Raw genomic sequence first — 24,804 nt, 5'->3', positions numbered from 1 at the left:
AGAAGCATAAGTCGGTCCGATCCGTGCCAACTATGGAATCTGTCGTCACCGCGTCCCGTGCCCTAGCAATAGCAACGGACTCGGCGTCTGTGTACAAAAACCCTCGTCGACCACCGCCGCCGCCGCCATCGCCGCGACCACCGCGGCCGCCGCCCTGCCCGCCGTCGCCGTCGCCGCCACCTCGCGCGGATCCTCCGCCACGCCCGCCGCCGCCGCCGCCCGCTTCGCCGCCATTCCCGCCGCCACGCGGCCGCCGCCGCCACCGCCGCTTCTTCCACCGCCTCCTCTCCCCGTCTCTACACGACCGGGCGTCGGGGTATCAGGCGACCCCATCAATTGTTCCCATGTGAATCTATCAGATTCATCAAGCGGAGAATGACTGCTCTGAAATGGGGAGGCTTGAAATTGGGACGGGAAGTTAATTGCGTCCATGTTGGGTCGATAGTCGCCCGTCCCTGGTTGGGTACGACCCGCATATCTCTGCTGATAGGCCGAGGACTGCCCCCGGTTTTGGGGTGTTTGTAGCCACGGCGCCGGCGATGGCGGACTCTACATCTGGGATGGAGGAGGGGTGGGACTCGATCCCCAGCGTTGGTGGGGTGGAAAGCCCCCCTGTCCCGAATCTCCATAACCGGGATCATCTCCGCCTTGCATTTCACAAAAATTCAAATTGAAGGGAATAGGGTAATTTGTGTGTGAGAGTAGAGTAAAAATAAGATATGAATTTTAAGTATAAATAGAAAAAATTTCAAAATTTTTTTATAGAAAAAAAAAAATTCTGAAAAAGGGGGAGCCGCGGCTCGCGCCCAAGATGCGCGGCCGCGCATGATCGTGGCGCGCCCACGGCCAACCCCCCCCCCGCGCGGCTGCCCACCCCCGCACTATAGGGAGCCACGGCTCGCGGCTCTTGTATAGTGGACACTCTAATCCCGGCCGATTCTATGTTAGCCAGCCCTATTTAAACAGTGTTGTCTCTCTCCCTCAATAGAATTGTATCGCCGCAGTCTCCACAAAATGGCGCAAACGAGCTCTCAACTCCCTCTCTGTAAAGAGAAGCCTTCCGAAGAGGCCACTCTCTGCTGCGCCACGTGTGCAGATCAACAATTCCTCCCTAGGGTTTGAGTGCCCTGACTGCTCCGGTGACGCCCTCACCGGAGCTCCCGCGCCTGCAGATGCGGATAGCAAGGATCTCTTCGCTAAGATCCGTGAGATCGAGGCTGATGATTCCTTGTCAGAGGCGGAAAAGGCTAGCAAAAGGCAGCAATTGCTGTGCGGGAACATCCAAACCGATGCTGGAGAAATTTCTGAGGAAAAAGTGGACAAATCGTGTGATATTCTGGCTGTGATGGGCGAGACTTTGAAGTGTGCTTATTGCATGGAGCTTCCGGAGAGACCTGTTACGGTATTGATTTTGCTTTACTCTTTACTTATTTAGGCATTTCGTTCGAATTCAATTGATATTAGAAAGCTAGGGTTGAGAATCATTCAATTCAAACTTAATTGAAGTGTTTTGTTTGAAAACCAGATGCCCTGCGGGCACAATTTTTGCTTGAAATGCTTTGAGAAGTGGATCAAGCAGGGAAAGCGTACCTGTGTAAAGTGTCGTAGCAACTTGCCGGACAAAATGGCCAGCAGGCCGCACATCAACTCTGCACTTGTGGCTGCTATGAGAATGGCGAAGCTGATGAGAACAATCACATCTGGCTCTGTTGCCCCCCAATCTGTTTATTTGCTACTTACATGACCAGGATCGTCCTGACACGGCATTCACTACTGAAAGGGCACAGAAAGCTGGAATAGCCAATGCTGCAAGTGGGAGGATTTTTGTGACTCTCCCGAAAGATCACTTTGGACCTATCCCGGCCGAAAATGATCCTGAGAGGAATCTAGGGGTTTTAGTTGGAGAAACGTGGAAAATGCGTATGGAAGTCAGGCAGTGGGGCGTGCACTACCCTCCTATAGCTGGCATTAGTGGGAAGGCGCATTATGGCTCACAATCGGTTGTCATTTCCGGAGGCTATGAGGACGATGAAGACCATGGTGAATGGTTTATCTACACTGGAAGGTTATTTGCATTTGCAACTATCTCGATATTTCAACTGTTTTTTTGTTAATGCTTTCTGTTTTTATCTTATTTTTATATGTTTATATTCACATTTGGAAGGCTATTCACATTTGAAACTATCTTGATACTTCAACTGTATTTTTTATGTTTGTCAAGAGTGTAATATGGAAAATGGAAGGTATTCCCATCTTATATTTGATGAAAATGCCATGTTTCCTTTATACGACCATAACATTATATGGATAAGAAAGTTCACTTATCTACCGTTTTTCATGTACGTTACTTGTTACTTCTACTATATTTTATTTTATTTTCCTTATTGTGTATGTTGATTTCCATCTCTAACTGCGTAATATTCCTTACTAATCTTCCTTATATTTTTGGCTTTTTTTCTATTGCAGTGGTGGGAAACAGCTAACTGGAAATAGACGCACGAACAAGGAGCATTCATTTGATCAGGAGTTTACAGACAGCAATCAGGCTTTGAGAGTTAGCTGCATGAAAGTTTATCCGGTTCGTGTTATCAGGTGATAATTTTGTGCTTTCTACACATTTATTAGACGTGCATTTATTGCCTATGCATGAGACAGCACAGCACCATATGAGTTGTGTACGTCTCTTTTTTCGCTCTATAAAGTGAAGTTCCAAATCTCTATAAGATTACTATGCAAACCTAAGATCTTATACCTTGAAAGAACAACTATTTACTCCAAATTGGAGTACATGATTAATTTTTATGACGATTTAGAGCTAGAACATCTATAAGTTTTGGCAAATGAGGCAATAATTGAACATGCCAAAGTCTGACAAGTTTTAAGAAACAAACTTTTATTCCACCCTCCTGGACAAATTAGGTTTCTCATATATTTAGTAGTTTTTTTTATCAAATCAAATGCATTCCCTTCCTTATATTTGTATATTGACTTTAAAGATCAATTTTCAACTTTTTAGCTATTTATTCTAAGCCTTACTAATCGATACACATGGTAAATATAAAATTAATGTATACAATGATGTCTTATGAAACATTGAGAAATGTACTTATGGAGTATTTACTGATCATTCTTGGTCTTGCTTCCATTTTAAATGCTTGCTCAAATCCTGTTTGATCAGCTTGTTGATGTTATTATAATTGATATCCTAATGAGTCCAAATTTGTAAAACCAGCTAGAAATATTTAAAGTGGAGAATACTTCATGCTTAGTCTTTGTTTATTTATTTATATTGTATTTGCATAGTACTACTCCATTAACTTTTTTTGTGGTTTATGCATTAGTTGATTATTTTGTTCCATGTGAACTCTAACTCTATAACTTAACCCTTCAAACTCACTATAATAAGTTTCCCCCCATGTTTTTTAGTTTAACAGATCAGAGAAAGATAAGCATTCTCCTTATGCCCCGGAGAAAGGCTACCGGTATGATGGGGTTTATAGAGTGGAAAAGTGTTGGAGAAAAGCAGGAATACAAGTATGGCATTTTGTCGTAAACCAGACTTTCCATGTTATCATTTTGTCTGTGCGTTTGCTGATTATTTTACTTCTTTTTCTTTCAGAAGTTCCTTGTTTGCAGATATCTATTCGTAAGATGTGATATTGAGCCTGCTCCATGGACAAGGTTCTTGATAATACCTGGTCTTTATTTATGATTTCATCTGAGTATACTGTAGTTTCAATTATTTTCGTCACTTATTCAGTGATGAGCATGGAGATCGCCCTCGGGATATGCCAGTCATTGCCGAGCTTGATGAAGTTCTTGATGTTTATGAAAGGAAAGATAGTCCTTCATGGGATTATGACGTAAGTAGTTGTCATTTTATATTGATGCCATCGATCTTTCAAGATTTTATGCTTTGTGAGTGTTTGAACTTTGAGTCATATGACAAAGTGAAGAATACATAGAATAAACTATTAAAAGCAGTCGAACTTATAATGAATGATTTAAGTTGCAAAGCAGTCAAGTCGTTATTTTAAATCCTTTTAAAGTATAATCCCCATCTTACACCTTTTTATGATCGTGCTATGCGTTCTTTTTGTTCACCTTCACTTTTTACTGTTTTTAGTATTCAAACTTATCGCTAATTCCATAGACTGTCGGTCGGTACACGGAATTGGAATTGAATTGGGATTACAATTTTACAGAAGTGAATTTGAAGTAGAGTTATAATGCAATTCCAAATCAATTGTTTGATGAAAATGATATAATTGATATGAAGGGTGTGTGCAGTGTGAAAGTGCCCAATTTTATAACTATTTGAAATTCCAATATCTACTTTTGATTTAAATTGTGGAATTGGGAGGAATAAGTATTGTAATTCAATTACAAATCCAAATATTTTGCGGTACCCAACATTGGATTTGGAAATGAAAGCTCCAATTACAATTCCGCATGCCCAATTCCATGATACTGAACGGTGTCTGATTGTTATCCAACCACCACCCTTTGATTTTGATCTTAGGCGGTAGAATGTTGTTGGAAATGGATTAAGCCACCACCTCGTAGTGAAGAAAAAGTGGTCGATGTAAATCCTGAAGACAGGGCGAAGGCAAAGTTGGTGATTAAGAAAGCTCAAACAATTTCAGTGAGCGAAAAGCTTCTACAAGGTATGATATTCCACAGATTATAGCACTTAATCAAAACTATGTGACCAACTTCTGCTTATTAATATTTTGTCATAATGGTTCCTGTAGACGTGATTGTTTCACTTATGGCGTTGTTAATATTTTTATTCCCATAAATCTGTTATTTATTGTAACCCACAAGGAAACAATTCTATATCAATATAGAAGTTGAGATCAATAAATTCTTTATTTTTCTTCGGTTTGTTATAGGATTTTGCTGCCTCATATGTAAAAAAGTGATGAATCAGCCCTTGACGACTCCCTGTGCACGTAACTTTTGCAAGTCGTGTCTTGAAAATGCATTTGAAGGCCAATCATTTGCACAAGAGAGGGTCTGTCAAAATGGACGAAGGCTTCGCTCGAAAAAAAATGTACTGACATGCCCTGCATGCCCAACTGAATTTCTGAGTTCCTTCACAGTCCTCAGGTATGCTACCTATGTGCTGTAAAATACTATTAAGTGCGAATACTATTAAGTGTCATTCGGTTGCCATGACTAATTATCATGAAACTATCCATCTAGGATTAAGTTGTGGGATTCAATTTTATGAACCAAATATGATATGTATTTAGTCATGACATTTAATCTTGTAAACTGAAGACCCCCTAAGGGTCCGTTCTGTACACGGAATTGTAATTAGAATTTGTATAATTCAATTCCAAATCCTTTGTTTGGTAAATATAATAAAATTGATATGAAGTGCAGTGTGTGTGAAGAGTGTGTGTGCAATATGTGTAGTGTGTGTGCAGAGTGTGCGCAAGCGTGTGCAGTGCTCAATTTTATAATTATTTGGAATTCCAATTGTGGAATTTGTAGAATTGGAATTGAATTCCAAATATTTTGCCGTACACAACATTGGTTTTGGAATTGAAGGCTCCAATTCCAATTGCGCAGGACCTATTTTATGATACCGAACGAAACCTTATAACCATTTCTTGAAGCTTGAATGTTAGCCTATAAACTAAAAAATGTCCAATGTTCCTCATATTGTTGGTAAACCAGAAAATCATGGAGGTTATAGAGAAATTGCAGTCTGGAATTGATGCGTATGCAAACGGTGATGCTAAGGGCTCAGAGGAAAATAGTTCTGGGAAGGTGCAAGACGATGCAGTTGACCCATCAAATGAAGAAGTAGAAAGCCAACCTGAAAATCCTCTTAAGAGAAAGAGCAGTTTGCCTAGCCTCTCGGATGAAGAAGAGAAAATAGAGAAGAGAAGCAAAGTGGATGTTGGTGATGGCCATGAAAATACAGAATTCGAAAAGTGATGTATATGGAAAGATTCACCATCTCATCTGTTTATACTCTAGCTGCATTGTTGTAACATGGACCACATTTTTTGAGAAACCACAATTGTTTTAGTTTCCAATGTAATGTAAAGTTATGAAGATATGAAAAGTGGGAAATGGTAGAGAAACAAATATGAACAGCATTTGAACTTAGAAAAATCTTGACAACAGACCTCCTCAACTGTGAATTCCCAATGTTCTTTCACATCCATCAGTTTTGCTAATCTGGACCGTTCTTCCAAACATTAGCATGAATTCTCCAAGATTTCTTTTTTTTTGTTGTGTTGATTTGAGATTGACCCATAGGTTCTAATGCAAGGAAGAGACTGGCCACTAACGCAGGCGGGGCAATACCAGTTTCCTTGTGGAATTCGTAGAAGTAAAGGATCCAAGCAATATCTATGATACTCAGGAATCACATTTATCACACAACATAACATTGTCCTCATCCTTGTTCCTTCCACAAACATTACATAGTCCCTCATCCCATGGAGCTCTAGGGAACGCACTGTTACACACTTGAACAAGTAGATCATCTCTCTCATTCACAGCACTTGATTGAAACTTTAACATTGGAATAATAAGCCATTTTTTGGAGAAGGGCCACAACCTGTAATTTACATCAAACATAAGAGATCAGGACGAAGTACAACGAATCCAAAATGAACACCATAGTCTAGGTGAACTCAAATCCATTTTTAGAGATTTCAATCATTTCATATTTTATCCATGAGTTATATATACCTAAAGTGCACAAGATAATTATTAAAGATTTAGATAAATTTCTTATTAAACATAATGGACAAAACTTACTATTATTAATGGTAGGGCTGAAATTTTTTTCTTGACACGCTAATGTGCACGAACACGCACAAAGTTATTAGATTGAGACACACTAAGAACATGGTGATTTTGGGTTGGGTTAAGGTTCGACTTTATTGGGTGGGTCGATATTGGATTGGATTGATCCGATAACTACCTAATCCATGATTTGCCAACCCTAGTTCCAGTGCGATTTCAACTTGGCATGGACTTAGTTCATAACTCTCGTTGTGATCATTCCCGATTAACTTAACAACGATGAAAAACTGATTAATTTTCAAGAGTTTCCTCTCAATAATTGATAGTGTGTTTCAATTATCAAGACTACAAAAAATAAGAAACTGTTATTAATTATTTTTTAAAAAAATAAAATGCCGAAAACTTGATTTTGCATCATGGAGCGCATAAAACACAACATTGGACGCACCCCTATTAATGCAGGCTACATGCTAATTTATATAGGTAAACTACATACCTATACATTAGTCAAAATCTTCATTAGGTCCTTGTACAATTTTTTCTGTTTAATAGGTCCTTATACTTTTCACAATATTTTTATCAGGTCCTCGTACAATTTTTCATTTTAGTAGGTTCTTATACTTTTATCATAACTTTCATTAGATCCTTGTACAATCTTTTATTTAAGGACTTTTTTACATTTATCTTGGATAATAATCTAAATTTAATTAAACTTAATGAACTTTTTAATATTCCATTATTTAACTTAGCATAATCCATAAAGATAATATCATCTTGTTATCCAATAATCTCAATAAGTTGTAGAGAATAATAAAAAGATTAACCGTGATGATTGAAGATTAAAATCGATTTTTTTTAGAATAACTATCCGAATTTTCAATTGATTAATTATATTTATATTGAAAGATACGTTTCCCTGAATATTTATAATCACAAGATAATTATATAATAAAATTAAAAGATTCATTAAATTTAATTAAATATAAATTATTATCTAAGATAAAAGTAAAAAAATATCTTAAAATAAAAAATTGTATAAGGACCTAATAAAAGTTATAATCAAAGTATAAGGATCTACTAAAACGAAAAAATTGTACGAGGATGTGATGAAATTTATGAGAAAGGTATAAGGATCTATTAAAACGAAAAAATTGTACGAGGACCTAATGAACATTTTGATTAAAATATAAGGACCTCAGAATGTGTTTTGCCATTTATATATGATATACTAGTGTATCATATGTGTGATGCACAGATTAATTCATTAATTCTCATTATATTAATTTAAAATTTAAAAATTAAACAATATCTACATGAAATACAAATAATGTATATAAATAACATAACAAAAATTTATCTTTGTACAAAATAATTAAAAATTTCGTAAATTCACAAATACTTCCTCCGTCCGACAATAATTGTCACACTTCATTTTTTACCATAAATGGTAAACAGGTCTCATATTTAACTAACTCGCTTCACTCACAATTTATTATAAAACCAATATGAAAAAGTGGGTTCAACATTCCACTAATTTTTCCAATAAACTTTTCTTTACATTTCTAGAAACCCGTTCCCATAATAAGAGTGACAATTAATATGGAACGGAGAGAGTAATATATACTACATAATAGTAATATTGTATAAATCTTAAATTAAATTAACGTATGTAAATAAAGTATGATAAAATAACATTCACGTAAACACAAAAGGTGAGTATATCACTAAAATAACTGATCATTAATAGAAAGTGAAAAATAAAAATTCTTTACTTTCCCAACTTCATTTATAATGATGACAGTATAAGAAATTGATAGATTACTTGGAATTATATTGATCTATTATTGTAGTGTTGAGTAGTTCTAAATATATATTTCAAGATTATTAATATTTTATTCTTGATTAATATTGATTACTTATTTTAAAATTACATTAAGTTATTAATTTCTCACATCTATCTATATTCATACTATCTATATCTATAAATCTATAAAAGTGGAGTTTTGAGAATAATTATATGAATGTCATTGATAACATAAAAAGATTTTTCTAAGATACTTACTATATTACTAAATTTAAATATCGTGTTATGTAATCTAAATGAAATATTAATACTATGACTCTTCATTTTTTTCATGATTAACTACCCACTAATGACATTCATTGCCACTTACCCACTAACCTATTAACTTCATGGACGTTTAGTAACTGTGATTTAGATTTAATAGATCCTATACAATTCAAACATTTAAGAGGACAATGATTTCCAAAAAAAACCGTAAAATAAATTAATGTGATTATTTGGTTTTATTATTTGATGGTTGATATATTTTTTTATGCCATCTTACAGGACATTATTCGTCTTCCAAGGTTGTTTGGGTTTCTTCAACGTCCCTTGGCATAAGCTGATTTCAACGTTGAGAGCTCCCAGCAGAGCAAGGAAGGGTATGCTGTGGAGGTGGTTCGCCTCTGCGTAGAATTACTGATGAGCAGGTATTGCGGTTTCATAAGAATTTTTGGTTTCTCCCTTTGTATTTCCATGATTCAATCGTGGCATGGTTGATTCGGGTTCACAGTGATGTTTCCTTCATTTTTGCAGGCTAACGAGATCAAGTTGGCTCTGCAAGGTCTACAATATCTTCCCACAATGTGCAATAGAAAAATAAAAAAAAAAATCGATTAGTTCGTCCTATGTACGCTATTGTGGATGCTCTTAGGTCCCTAACCAACACTCTAAATCACATATAACAATTTATATTATAAAAGTTACTATAAGTAATAAACAATAGGTTTGAGACATGGTGGGAAAGAGAGTAATGGGCCTTGGAATCAATATTTTGAATATTTGGCAGCTACACGGGAAGCAGGCGATGCAGGGTATACTATTAGGGTATGCAACCAGTTTTTTTTTTTTTTTCCCCGGCTAAATGCATGCATAATGATATCGATTATTCCATGCTATTTTGTTGTATTTTGTTGATGATTTTGATCGATTTGGCTATCTTCTAATATAAATTTATACATAATTTTTATTATATGCGTTTGTGATTGATCTTTTGTAGTATAGATCTAAAAGTGATTTAAATGATACGTGATTTGTGTGAAATTTTTAGTTTATAAACTTATTTGGTTATATGAGTTTTTATTGGTACAATAAATTGCTATTGTATAAATTTGTGATTTTAGAACTTGAAATAATAATATTGTTTCCCATTCGGTATATGTTGATAAGGCTAATTTCATGCATTGGTTATGGGGTTTAATTCAAACAATTTCCTGGGTCTAACACATGCTTTAAGCCGGATGTATAGAAGAAGTCGCCAGATCCAGGAAGAAAAGAAAATAATCGCATGGTGAAGGAATTCGGTGAGAAAGTGAGCAGAAAAGAAAAAAAAAATTATCAGACGGAGGAGATCACTAGATGGAGGGCAAAGAAGAGAATTCAAGCGAAGATTCTAGAAGATCACCTCCACATCTATAAATAGAGAGCACGCAACACACATGAAATCAGTGTTAGAGTTTGTATACTAGAAATCACGTTTCGAGTGATTGAATACTGTAAAACTCTTATTTTATTTTCCAAGGAATAAAACAGATTATTTTTGTCATAATGTTGTTATGTTTTACATTTAATGGATGTTAATACATGTTTAAATGTATAAGTTAACCTAACAAAGTCTAAGTCTTTGTTTTAGTAGACCGGTTGTGGGCGTCGTCCACTTTAAGGTAACACGGTCAGTTCTAAACAAAGAAAAAGATGAATTTCACAACCTAGATGGAATTTGACTATCCATCGAGAAAGGTTGCAATGTCAGTCCGCATATTTCTAAGCCTTACTGAAATAAGATGACATTGGTGTGGTATAGCACTGAACGGATCTAACAGCAAGACTTGCCTTGGGCTATCTACTGAAAGGCGAGGTCTTGATAATATTTGTTTCTTAATCAATGTAGGTTAGCATTGAGCATACGGTATTGATTATGCACTACTTTGACTTATCAAATGGTGCGGGTTTTTCGTAACCCAATTATCCTGATATATTGGGTAGTGGTGATCAATATCTAGCGGTGCTAGGATTGCTATTATGTTGAATCGTGCACGAGGAGAGTCTCGTTTGATAATGTCCTCAAGAGGAGCGCGAAACAAGGTTTTATTATTCGGAACCTAGCTAGTTGGAGTTTGATTACTCTATGAATAATAAATAAGTGTTTCATGCTAAGTCCACTCTTGGAATTAATAAGAAGTTAATTAATTACGTCAGTAGCAGACATTAATTAATTAATGGACATTTTAATCTTAAGCACGGGAAATGAAAGTTAAACGGAAACCCGGATTACTTGTAATTTCGGATTTGGATGGGGAGAGTTCAATATTACTTCTGTAGTGGCTGCTCGTAATATTCCAATTATAACTTATATTAAATTGTGGGTTCAATTTAATTAGTAAAAAGTAAATTGGATGAGCCCATATCCAAAACCTTCCATAGATCCCTGTCTGGGCCCAAAAAGAACTTAATATAAATAGGAGAATAAAGGAGACAGAAATAACACAATTTTATCATTAAAATTTTCGAAAATTTCAGCCCCTAAGCTGAAGGAATTTTCGAATTCCTCTCCTATTCCAAAAAGGATTTCTTCTGTCTTCTTTATTTAAGTCCTAGTATTCTAGTAAGATCAGCCCACACTGATATTGGGATACAGTTCGGGAACCAGAGAGAAGATTTGTGGTTTAGTACTCAAAGCATCACGTGGAGAAGAAGCTAGCCATCTTCAATTCTTTGGAGAATTAATTAGGTATTTATCTACTCCGTAGAAAAGCATGTTTTAGGTTTCAATATTCTTAAAGCATGATTTATTCAAGTTATGAGCATGATACATGTGATAATTACGCGAATAGATTTTGTCTAAATAATCTGCTAAATAGATCTGATTATTATGTGATTGTTATTTATGCGCCCGCTTCCGCTGCCAGCACCAACAATCAGCATCTCTCACATTCAACTCTTAGCTCACTTTCACACACTTCTACACACATTTGGGGAAATCGGAAATTCATGGAGTTTGGGGTTGTTTTTGAGTAGCTGCTATGTACCACCGCCTCTACGTGAGGCGAAGAAACAATTTACTGCTTCGTTTTACTTTTCTGTTCGGAATTCTCCCGAGTCTTCGCTGTTCGAAGCTCGGCGCTGGTTTATTTTGCTGAACTACTTATCTATCTATGAAATTTCTATTTTCTGTCATGATGGTGTTTGATTCTGAGTTTTGATGGTTGATTTCAAGTTTGAAGTTAATTTACTTGCTATGGATGCTTTTGCACTTGATTTATTTTGCTGGAATTGAATTGTGTTGGGTTTGAAGCTGATCGGAGGAATTTAGTTAGATCGGAGTGATCGGAGATGGAATTTGCTGTGGTTTGTTATGGATTGCTTGGATCCAGAGCGGATGAAGCATCCGATGTTTAGATCTGTTGAATTCTGCATGGTTGTTTGCTTTTGGTTACTGTTTTTAGTTCACTTCGTCTAGCTATCGTAGATCTGAGCAATTTTCTGGTGAATCGTGTTTTCCGACGCTCGAGTCGTCGAGTTCTGTTTAAATCTGGGTTGTTGCTCTGTTTTATTCATGTTTATGCTTGAATCGGTTGAAGATATGAAGATGGATGTTAGTTGAATTCCTAGTTAGTTATTTGCAGTTTTTCATTCGTACCTTTGCTGTTTTTGGAAATGGTCTCCGCCGCATGTTTGCTTTCTGTTTAGCTCTAGATTAGGTAATTTGTTTACTAGGTCGAGGAATCATTGTGGCTATCTTGTTGAGTTGTGCAAAGTTATGGGTATGATGCATGTATGCGAGTCTTTCGTTTCCTAGATCTAGCTGGTAGTTAATTTCATTTTCAGTCTAGTAGTAAATTTCTCAACCCAAAAATTGCGTGGCAGCAGCCAAACCCTTTCCCAAAATCTCTTAAATGCCTTCTTAAGCTTCCATCTCTGTGGGATTCGATCCCTACTTCCTTATACTAGTTTTTAGTACTTGGGTTGAGGGTTTTGAAACAGAAAAAGATTGTGTGTCCGACGACCAAGGATTCTCTGAGTTCCTAGACCTTGTGATCTAGCAGATTCTCTGGATTTGAGAAGCTTGACCAATATTTAAAGTACACACATCGATAAAACTGGAGTTTCATGTGTTATTTTATTTTATTTTTATATTTTTTAATAATTATTTTTTATTTTAAATATTTATGATTTCAGATTTCATACGATATTTTTATGAATTTATAAAATCATTTTACAGTATAAAATAAGTTTAAATAAAAGAAAATGGGTCGTGCATCGCACGTGGATGGTACTAGTCTATACACTATATAAAAGGGGAGTTTTTGGGGTATTTTATTTTAGAGAAATAAAATAGGAGTTTTAGGGGTATTTAGGGAAATGCCAAATAGAGTAAGAATTATATTATAAAATCGGCTTGGCATTAATTACCAAATAAAGGGTAGTTATTTTGCAAGCCTACGAGTGAAGTGAGTGGAAGCCTACATGGAGTAGTGGGAGGTTACACAAGGGTTATGTACATACTACTCAAATATATGGCTATAAATATAATATGTCATAGGCAAGCGGATAAACATGTGAATTCTTGAAGCAACTCCAACGAACTTCACCAAAGAGGTAGTGCAACTTTATCCAACAAACTTCACGAATTTTGGTACTAGATCTTGATTGTATTTTTCTAATTCTTGCTACTGATATCAATATCTTAACTATTTTCAAATGTGCGGATTCCTACGGCCTAAATTAAGGAGATAACATTGCTTAACAACCTTGATTATATCATAGTAAGTTAAGCATGTGAAATATTTTTTTCTTCTTTGCTAGAAATGGAGAAAGTGGACATGATAAGGTTTTGAAAAATGAATTGAATATTCATCTCCATAAATGAAGGTTGTGAGAAAATGGAAGTATCATATCTCACAGTAAACATTGCTTAAATGAATATTGATTATGTATATAGGTGCTATGTAGAATTCGGAAGTAGTGGTGCTAGATTTTGTAATTTTGTTTCTCATTCGCCAGCCCCGCAAGTTTTTCTGGCAATTACGATGGAGGCGTTGGATTCTTCTTTAGGGTTGATATATGTGTACAATTTTTGTTCATTTACTATAGGTTTGTTATTCTGTGGTGGCCCATTAAGTATTTCTAATATTAATTTTTATATCGATTTATTAATGACATGTTTAATAGTTTATTTTATTCTCTATCTAATTATGAATAGTTTGTATTTGTTTTGAGTTTGTTTTTAGTATTTGAATTTAAACATTTTTTCTCACTCAAATTTTTATTCATATAACATAATTTATTTATAAATTGAACAATATTGGTTACTTTTGTTGATTTCACAATTTTTTAACTTTTTTGCATATGTAACCTATATTTGATTATTCAATTAAATTGATAAGAAAAAAAAATTATTAACAATATTTATGTTATTCAAGTATAAATAAAAGAAAATACGGAGTAAGAGCTTTTGATCATAAAAATTGAATTTAAATAAAATATGGTGATAAAGATATAAAATAATTTTAGACAATTATTCTATTTATAAAGTCACTATGGTTATACATATTAATAACGATAATAGATATATGGTATTTTGAATTTAAGTAAAATTAATACTATGTTTGCAAGTGTATACATAGTTAGATAGTTATTTTTATTTTGTGCGAAGATATTATTTTATTTTTATAAATTTGAGAAAGTTAATATTTGTGCGAATGCACAGGTGTTACACTAGTATATACATATATAAAAGGCGAGTTTTGGCCTTTTTTGAAATATTTATATGTTTTGTCCTTATTATGAAATATTTATAAGTTATGGACCAATTTGAACATTTTAAGTGACTCTCATGAATATTTATTAGATATTTTAATGAGCATTTGACTAATTCTTAAAGCACTACAATGACTCATTGGTGGTTACAAATATTTAAATAGAATAAGGAGCATTTAACAAATTTTGTAACCTATATTGTCTTGATTTTATAATTTATGATGTTTTTATTCCATGATCTCTCATGTACTAATTTTATACCTATAAAAGGCATAGAGTTGTGGATGAAATATACACTAACAAAACATTCTTCATTCTCTCTCAAACTCTTTTATTGCACATTTTAGGAACATTGTTTTGCTTGATTTTGGAGCCCCATCAAGTTTATAGGAGCCTAGCAGGTTTGAGATGTTATATACGTAGGAGGAAATCGTTTCATCTTTGGGGAAAATACGTCGACCCGAGAGCACTAACCGTGATGTAATTTTGTCTTGCGGAAAGAGGGTTTTTCTTGACTAATTTTCATTGTAATTTCCATTTCATTTATTGTTGTTTTTTTTCTTTGATTACAATAGTTAGAGTACCGCGTGTATATGGTTCCAGAATTTTATCCCAATATTTTTTACATTTCTTAGAGAGGGAAGAATTGTATATGGTTCCAGAATTTTATCCCAATATTTTTTACAGTTCTTAGAGAGGGAAGAATTGTAGCATCCTTAACTCAAACATACATAGTATTTATCTTCATCTTTACACAATTTATTATTTTTAGTAGAGAAATATGAAGGATTGTTCTAAACATATATTTCAAAAATGTCAACACTTAGTATAGTCTCTTTATCATTGTCCAAATAATTATATGTCTTAATTCCATTTTAAATATGTTTAATTTAATGTCTTTAAATGTAAAATGAGTTGAGTATATGTTTATTGGATTTTTATTATATAGTAGTATATTTTTTCCATTTTAAATCTTATATAATTATATTTATTCTTATTTTAATTAATCGATTAACAATTTAAAATCGTATGACAAAAAAATATGTCGTCGTGCATCGCACGTGGGTTAACACTAGTCAATATAAAAGGTGAGTTTTGACATGCTTTATAATTTTCATAAGCTTTGGGTATGCATTTAAATATTGAAAAGTATTGGACAAGAATGTAATAAATTTTCATCATGACACATAATATATTAGTTTACGCGAATATTTCTATGGAACATTTTTGACCCGTTGTACACTAATTAAAATTAAGAGGTATTTAATTCAGGCCGCCATTAAAAATGTAACGACTATACAATAATTAAAATTATTTAATTTGGGCATACATTAAAAAAATTATAACTGCCACAAAATTAAAATTGTTGCACTAAATTTATTTTTTTACTTTATTATAACATAATTACACAAATAATGACAGTTGACGTTATAAATTCATTATGATTGATGGTTAATACATATAATTAAGCTCTATAAATATAAGTTCAAAAACTTGAATCAACAAATCATTAGAGGTGAGGGGGTCAGAGCTGACCAGAGCAACAAAACCGCATGAGGGTCAACTACGTCACTACCGTCCACTCCAGAATGGTGACATGCAAAAACGAGGAAGAGTGTCAAACATGTAGAAACGAGGAATTGAGGAAAAAAAATCGAGGCAACTGCGCATCGCTCCCTAATTGGGATGACTTATCTAAAGAAATCGTGCGGAGAAGTCGCCTAGAAGTCGTGTGGAGGGAGTCGCCTAGAAGTGGGGAAAGAGAAAGAGAAATTAAGAGAAGAGGGTTGCTTGCCGGTGGCAACGAGCTTTACTTGTCGGCGAAAAAAAGGGCGGCAGGTTGGATTAGCGGTGGAGAGAGAGATTTGAGACAAAGAAGAGGTGCCGATAATGAAAAGGTTTTATTTAGTTTTGAAATTTGAGATTTCATTTTTTTGAATTGAGACTAATTAAATGGGTGAAATGTTGATTGATTGACAATTAATTGAATGTAAATTCATTTTTAATCTATGGGATTGATAAGATTATGAATTCATTTTTTGAAATAAGACTAATTAAATGGGTGAAATGTTTTGATTGACAATTAATTAATGCAAATTCATTCTTAATTTATGGAATGGATGAGATTAGGAACAATTTAAGTATGTCCAATACATAGATATAGTATTTTGAATTTTTACATTCCAAAAGATAATAATTGCTTAATAAGATTAATTATGTTGCAAGTTAAAACCAAACGGATAATTTAAATGGGAAAATAATGATACGCCCTAAAATAGGGGGCAGTTGAAATTATGAGAACAAAAATAAAGAATACTTACCTTAAAATGCTAAAGTAGCTTTAAGATCCCGACTAATTGACGCGTATTATAATGTAAAGTAATTGCGATTAAAATCTAAATACATGTGTGATATTGTAATAACGCTATTGTGCAAATAAAAATTATAAATATAATTGAAAAGATTGATTAGTTGCAAATGATAATTACAAATAAAGTGTGGCAAATAATTACTATGAAATGATTCTAGGTAAGTGATGATGAAATGAAAATGGAATTGCGATTTTCATGTTGATTCCAATTCTATACATGAATAAAATGTAAATTAATTTATTTAATTAACAAAAATTGTTCAATTTTATTGAACGGTGAATAATAAATTATAGTATCTTTAATATATAAGTATATTAATAAGCAAATTTTATTATATTTACCCACCTTTACTTTTCATTTTTAAAATAATAATAAATATAAATACTTTGATTTAATTTATCAAGATATTAATAAAATTATGCATGTATATTTTTCCCAAATTATCCTATCAATATTAGTCCATTTATAATTTCGAAAGTTGTTTCATTTATATTTTTAAAATAATGCTCCCTCTGTCCCATAAAAATAGATCATTTAGGATTGACACGAATTTTAATGTGTAATTGGTAAAGTAAGAGAGAAGAAAAAAAAGTAAGTGAAATTGTGTAGCTGATAGTGGATCCATAAATGAAGTAAAAGAAAATGATAAAAATGTTAAAAAAAAGGGATATGAACTAACATTTTAGGTTTCATACGATGATATTGTTTTTCATTTCATAAAATCATTTCACAAAATGAAATAAGTACCAAGAAAATAAAATTGATCGTGCATCGCACGGGTGTGATACTAATTAATAATAATAGTCTAAATAGGTTCATGCTTTGTATCCAACAAAGGTATTAGGGCACCCGCATCGAGACGTCTCGGCGAAACGAAAACGCATCGAGACAGGGATGTGGCACTCCCGTCCCATGGCCCTTCGCGGAGCTGAAGTTGGCAAGCTCTGGCGCGAGGCATGACGCCCACTCGCCGGGCCGCGAGTGGGCGTCGTCATGCTGACGCAATAAATAATTATTTTTTTTTATAAAAAAAGTGATTTTTTGGAAAAAAAAATAATTAAAAATTAAAATTTTTAAACGGTAAAAAAAATCTTTTTTTATTCTATAAATACTCCCATTACCTCTTTCATTTTACACACAAACACACATCTCTCATCTTTTTTTCTTCTCATCACTATCATATCATCTCTCTTTCCTTTGGGTGATGGAAACTCCGGCGGCGAGGGCGGCTTCGACTTGAACGCGTTTGTCGACTAGGGGGCATGTACAATGTTTTGGGTGCTTCCGGTTCCGGTTTGTCAGCGGGCTCCCAAGGCTCGTTGACGCCGGCGTACCAAACACCATCTTTTCCACTTGATGCATACTATCATCCCTCCGCGCCGAGGTATGGGCAAACGTAGGGATTATCCCAAATTAGGGAGAATATTCTGGAGGAACACAGTCTGAAAAACCTTCCGACCGGAGCTAGAAGAGGAGGAGGCGGAGGCGGTGGAAGCTCCGCCAGTCGCGGAATCGGAAACGAGGAGGAAGAGGAGGAGCGCCTAGGCCGTCATCTATACAGCTCCGCGGAGACGATGGCTCTGTTCGACGCTTAGATCAACATCGTTGGTAATCAACAAACCCGTAAGTATTTTTTGGATAAGGTCACCGACGTATATAACAAGGAAAAGCCGAATGGGGCCCACCGCCACAACTTGAAGATGCTTCGCAGTCATTTTGAGCGAGCTGATAGAGATCCCAAAAACTTTTGTGGGATCTACAAGAATGAAGCGGAGAATTGCCAAAGTGGAGCCAGTGGAGCCGACATTCTGAGAGCGGCTTTGCGAGTCTTTAAAGCCGACACCAAAAAAGATTTCAAACATGCCGATGTTTGGCAGTCGGTCAAAGAGTTTAATAGGTGGGCGGTGTCCAGTCCAACACGGACTCGAGCTCGAAACGCACGAAGCACACGACAGGTAGCCAATACTCGTCTAGTGAGGGCGGGGAAGCCAGCGCCTCACAAGAGGTTGAGTTCTCGACATCCGATGCAGGGGACTCCTTCGATACACGACGTCGGCTGCAAGGGAACAAGGCGGCGAAGGTAGCTAGAGCTCGCGCAGGGAGGGGCTGAGGCGAATCAAGCCAGGCGGGCTCCCAAGGGCCGCCGTCCTCCCTAATATCCATGTACTTCACCGCCACGATGGCTGACACTTCCCGCATGACGCCTGCCCAATATCAAGGTCATCATGCCGGCATTGCGTATCTGGTAAGTCAACTTGGTATTCCGCCTCCATCTAGCTTGGGTGCACCACCACCCCCTTTGGGGGATGATTCGCCGGCGGAGTAGTTCTTATAATTTAAGTGTGTAATTTTTAATTTCTAGTATTTTAAATTATGTCTTTTTTATTTTTTAATTTAAATTATGTGTTTTATTATTTTTTTAGAATTTTAAATTATAATTTTCTTTTATTTAATGAAGTGTGTTTTTATTAATTGAATTTGTTGGAAATAAAATAAAAAATGAAATTGAATGAATAGTTAATTAAGGGATGAGATGGTTAAGAGATGGAGGGTTGTAGGTGCTGTCTCTTAGTTAAGAGATGGGGTAAAAAGTGCAGTGGGGTCCATGAATAGTGAATGGATAAGACGGTATTGAGACATGGATGAGATGGCCTTAAAAGCTAATCCGCATGACCAAGAGCATGGTGCCAACTACTGTACTTTCATGGTATGATATTGTAAGAGCATATCCAAGGGGGAGAGGTAAATAAAGAGGTAAAGTTATATAATTATTATATTTATTTTTTTACATGAAAAATCATTTTCTAATAGGAGAGGTATTTGAAAATATATTATACCTTTTTCTCATTTTGAAGACGTATCTTTACCTCTCCATTAATGGAGAGCTAAAATATTATAACTATCATATTTGTCTTCTTCTCGAAAAAAATCATTCTCCAAGGGGGAAGGTATTTGAGAAGGTTTTACACTTGATGTTTTTTAATATATTTTGTACTATTATTTTATTGTTTTTTAAAAATCATTTACCTTTCTATATATCTTTTTTCTTTTGGAATGTACTCCTATTACTTTTTAGAAGGGTATATTTATCTGAGAAGGTAAATACTCCCTCCGTCCCATAGAAATAAACCATATTTTCTTTTTCGTCTATCTCATACAAATAGTTCATATCCATTTATAGTAACCTTTTTTCTTCTTCTTTTTTACTTTATCATTTATGGTCCCACCGCCCACTACACAATTTCAACTATTTTTTACATTCTCTTTTACTTTACCAATTACACATTAAAACATGTGCCAACCCTAAAGGCCTATTTCTATGGGACGGAAGGAGTAGATGATATAGTACTTTTTTTTATTTACATTTCCGTGTTGGAGATGCTCCAATTGTAATTGCATGCTACTTCATTACATATAGGGATATTGGCCTTTAATATCAGAGAACTTTCGAACTTTCAAATTGGTAAATAATATCACAAATTTTATCCAAGTTTGTTATTTCCCACCAGTTAATAAATTTTGGCTACATTAATGGGATTTAAGAACAATTTTAGAGGGTGTGGAAAAACTATCCTCGAAGATTGAAAAACTTGAAGCTCTCGAAATTGTTGTCAAGAAATTATGAAAAAAAAAAATCTTCGTCTTGATATTATTTGCCGAAATTTTTTCGCCGTTGGAAAATAACAAACTAAGGTAAAGTTCGTGATATTATTTTCCAATTCGAATGTTCATGAGAAAAATCTAACTTTTTGAAAATTACGTGATATTAGAGGCCAATATCTCATATATATAACCACAAAAGTCCCATTAACCTATTATTAATAGATAATGAAAAAAATTATCAAAAATTGAATATGTCAAAACTATTGCGTGCTACTACCTCCGTTCCCTTATAGTTGAGTCATTTTTTTTGTTTTGAAAGTTTCTTTATAGTTGAGTATATTACTTGACTCATTTTTTACCTTATTCACCTTTTAATTTATTTTCTTTATTTTTTTTAATTTTTTAATTTTTTTATCTATTTATTTATCACAATCAATATTTTTTTTTTAAACGCCGTGTAAAAAAGTTATAAGTACTTCATTGTATTTGACCACGAAAGTCCCATTAAAAATTACTATAAAAAATAGAATATGGCGAAACTATTTTTATTGAAGGAGAGATTGCGGCATTGCGCGAATAAGGGTAAATACTTGAAGCAAACAGAGAGATTTCCGCTGCAGAAACAAAAGTTCTAACCCTCTGAAATTTCCTTGTCAAAACTCAAAATAATACTTACACTAGTACAAGGTTTGAATTCCATCACGTTTCTCAGTAATCCGCCAATTTGGTTTATGTAGGATGTTGAGAATGTGTGTGTCTAAATTTCTATTCGCATATTTTGTTTTCTTTATTGCCTCGCTTTCCAGAATTATAATTTGTCATTCCTGTGCGTAAAGTTCTCTGCTTGTGCTTTGTGTTGATGCTTGGGCTTTTCTCTCACGTGAAATTCTCTTTTTGTGGACTGGCACTTGCTAAAATTTGGTTAATTGAGAAGGGTTTGAACAATCTTTTTTCCAACATTTTAATGTTGGCTCCACTTTCGATCAATGTTGATGTGGTGGGTGGATTAATCAATTAATAGGTTACTTTTTTTCTCTTGTTTGTTGTTATTGTTGTTTATAAAGAGTTGATGAAGTAATCTTGTTATCAACCTAATTCATGGTTTAATTAGTTTTTTATGATGTTTGTGGCACAAATGTGAAATCATGAGACCTTTGGGAATATGAAGTGTAGATAGGAAACATCAAGATTTTACTACATAAATGTTCATTTAGGCCAGTTCCTTAATGTTCTTTTAGAAACACAATATCTTTGTTCGCCTTGCTGTGCAATCTTATAACGAACAATCATGAACTATTTTTGATTCACGTATTTAAGTTCAAGCCCCACAATCACTCAATTTATAGCCCTCTTGCAAAATTTGTCAGAATTGATTATATGGACTTATTTTCCACAGACAATGTATTGGAAATTTGTTCGCCTTGTTTTGGAATTGTGGTTGTTCATGCAATCAATCCTATGTGCTACTTACTATGTGTTCCTCTTCACTTTGCAGTTCTTGTGCTCAGTCCGGCAAAGGCTATGATTCTTAATCCTGCTACTCGTGCTTACTCAACTGAGGCTAATGTTTCTGGCCCTGGAAGCCACTTACATGGAAGTTCAGCTGAAGACAGCGAACGGGAAAAAACGAAATGTCTTCCTGGTTTTATATTCCTATGTAATATGAGCACAAAGTTGCAATGTTACCAATACCGTGTGTTTGGACTTCCCTTTGGCAGAATGGAAGTGGTGGAGAAGATAAAGATTGGTTCAAAGCTATTTTTGTTTGATTTTAAGTCAAAGCTTCTATATGGTGCATATGAAGCAACTTGTGATGGAAATCTTAACTTGGAACCTGCAGCTTTTGGAGGGCAATTCCCTGCTCAGGTATAGCTTCAATAATTGATAGTACTCACCAAAAAATGGGATTATCCCCTCAATATTCTGATGCCTTGCTTCATTTTTATGAATTTGTATTCTCATTATTGTGCTAAATCTGCAACTAGTATTAGACATATTGTTTAATGATTTATGACATTATGTTTTGTTTGTTGTTCTAAGATTTGAAATTGAGATATTATATTTTTTTTATCATTTTCTATATCTTTCCATTTTATATATTTATAATTTTGGTTGATCTCCATAAGCCGCCATGTGTCATTGATAACACCGGTAATGTTATCATTTACTGAGATCAGCCCCAAAAGCATTATGATAGGAAAAAAGGCAGGGAATAATAAGCTTCTTTTCACTTTTTATTGTTTTGGATGCAGAATATATAATTCTATGTAAACGTAATACTGCAAAGAATCGGAAGGCATATCTCCTATGAGATTCATTCATGTAATAACTGATCTTTTTCCGTACAATACATTGATTACTTTCTGCTTAGATCTCATTTTGATGATTGAAGTTTGACATAAAAAAAGTTATAGTTTCCTCCCTTGAGTGGGTTAGAGTGCTAAGACTTAGCCTTACCATGCTAGAAACAGCTATTGGGCTGAAAATGTAAACCTAAATTATTGATTTTCTTTAGTTAGTATTACTGCAAACCGTGGCATGGCTAGACTATGCTCTTAAACTATGTTTCTGATTAGGTGAGCTGCTATTATCTCTACTTTCAGGTAAAATTCAAAATCTTTAAGGAATGTCTTCCAATTCATGAAAGTTCCCTCAGGTATATTATAAAGGAAAACTATACAGGCGCAAAATTTAAGCAAGAACTCGATGGCGAGCAAGTAAGTTACACAGAGTTCAGTGTATCTCATTATCCTCTAATTTTGTATTGTGTACTCTATCTAAAGAAGAAACTTATCATTGTGATCAGGTGGCGAAATTGATATCAAATTTTCGTCCTCTCGTTTCATCGGTATGCCAGCCTGCACCACAAGCTCTGGCCCATGTACCCCGACCAGGGGCCGATCCTCCTTCGCTATTAGAATATCAGCATAACCTTACTGGGAGAATGCCTAACATGGAAGTTCCTTACACACCAGTGGTGCAGTATAACAACATCCGCCCGCCAGTGGAGGCTCAACCTGTTCTTAACGCCACTTATCCAGAGTACGGGTTTCGTAGAAGAGCAGCTTATGTGGAAAATGTACTGCCAACTTTGGAGCATCAAAGTTTTCCAGCAGCCAGTAGTTATGCCTCCCAACCTCAACTTCAACCTCAACGACCATTGTTTGCCGAAGCACCTTATGTGGAAACTGTACAGCCAACTTTGGACCGTCAAAATTTTCCGGCAGCCAGTAGTTATGCTGCGTATCCTCGACCTCAACAACCATCAGCTTATGTGGAAACGGTACAGCCAACTTTGGAGCATAAAAGTTTTCCGGCAGCCAGTAGTTATGCTGCGTATCCTCAACCTCAACAACCATCAGCTTATGTGGAAACGGTACAGCCAACTTTGGAGCATCAAAGTTTTCCGGCAGCCAGTAGTTATGCTGCCCATCCTCAACCTCAACAACCATTAGCTTATGTGGAAACAGTACAGCCAACTTTGGAGCATCAAAATTTTCCGTCAGCCAGTAGTTATGCTGCGTATCCTCAACCTCAACAACCATTGTATGCCGAAGCAGCTTATGTGGAAACTGTACAGCCAACTTTGGACCATCAGAGTTTTCCGGCAGCCGGTGGCTATGCTGCCTATCCTCAACCTCAACGACCATTGTATGCCGAAAATGTTGGCCATTATGCTGCCCATCCTCAACAACCACCACCACAGTTTGCTGAAAATGTTGCCCAGCAGCCATTAAGCCGATTTTATTTAAATAATTATGCGTCATCATAAGAAACTGATTAAACCAGCTTTATCACTTGCGCTGCAGCAAGCCACCACCCCAGTTTTTCTTCTATAATTATAGTCTATGATATGATACCGGTAGGGGTGTTCGGTTTGCAAGATTATATTTCATGACTAAATTTGTATTATGTTTAGTTCATGAAATTGAATCTCATGACTTAATTCTAGATGAATGGTCATGTGATAATTAGTCATAGTGCTAATCATCTCCTACTAAATAATCTCCCAATTTAATCCTAGATTATATGGAAATCAAACACTACTTTAGTATCTTATTTCAAACCTTTGAATTCGTGAAAGAGTAATTAGATTTAGTTAAGTAGAAATTATGATAAAATGTAGAACATCATAACTTTTCGTGTCGGTATGCAAACAAGAGGAAAACTCGTGATAGGAAGGATCAAATTAACTTCATTTTCAACATAAGAAAGTGAGATATTTGGTACTCG

The 24,804-nt window shown here is 35.0% G+C and overlaps 1 protein-coding gene and 1 pseudogene across 1 annotated transcript; both read left to right on the top strand.

The window, feature by feature from the left end:
• Positions 1–539: 539 nt before the first annotated feature.
• On the top strand, positions 540–6,053 carry LOC125206120 (annotated as a pseudogene).
• Positions 6,054–21,572: 15,519 nt separating this feature from the next.
• LOC125204652 (class E vacuolar protein-sorting machinery protein HSE1-like) lies at positions 21,573–24,432 on the top strand. Its single transcript, XM_048103360.1, has 4 exons — positions 21,573–21,592; positions 22,067–22,437; positions 23,175–23,288; positions 23,378–24,432. The coding sequence occupies exons 2-4, from the start codon at positions 22,093–22,095 to the stop codon at positions 24,341–24,343; spliced, it is 1,425 nt and encodes a 474-aa protein (XP_047959317.1). The 5' UTR covers positions 21,573–21,592; positions 22,067–22,092; the 3' UTR covers positions 24,344–24,432.
• The last annotated feature ends 372 nt before the right edge of the window (positions 24,433–24,804 follow it).

Source organism: Salvia hispanica, chromosome 2 (assembly GCF_023119035.1).
Source record: "Salvia hispanica cultivar TCC Black 2014 chromosome 2, UniMelb_Shisp_WGS_1.0, whole genome shotgun sequence".
Taxonomy (NCBI): Eukaryota; Viridiplantae; Streptophyta; class Magnoliopsida; order Lamiales; family Lamiaceae; genus Salvia; species Salvia hispanica.
This window is presented reverse-complemented; position numbering and strand designations above follow the sequence as displayed.

Coding starts and splice junctions, on each gene's coding strand:
- LOC125204652 (XM_048103360.1), top strand. CDS start 22,093: ATGATTCTTAATCCTGCTACTCGTGCTTACTCAACTGAGGCTAATGTT. Junction 22,438..23,174: donor GAGGGCAATTCCCTGCTCAG/GTATAGCTTCAA, acceptor CTCTACTTTCAG/GTAAAATTCAAAATCTTTAA. Junction 23,289..23,377: donor AAGAACTCGATGGCGAGCAA/GTAAGTTACACA, acceptor CATTGTGATCAG/GTGGCGAAATTGATATCAAA.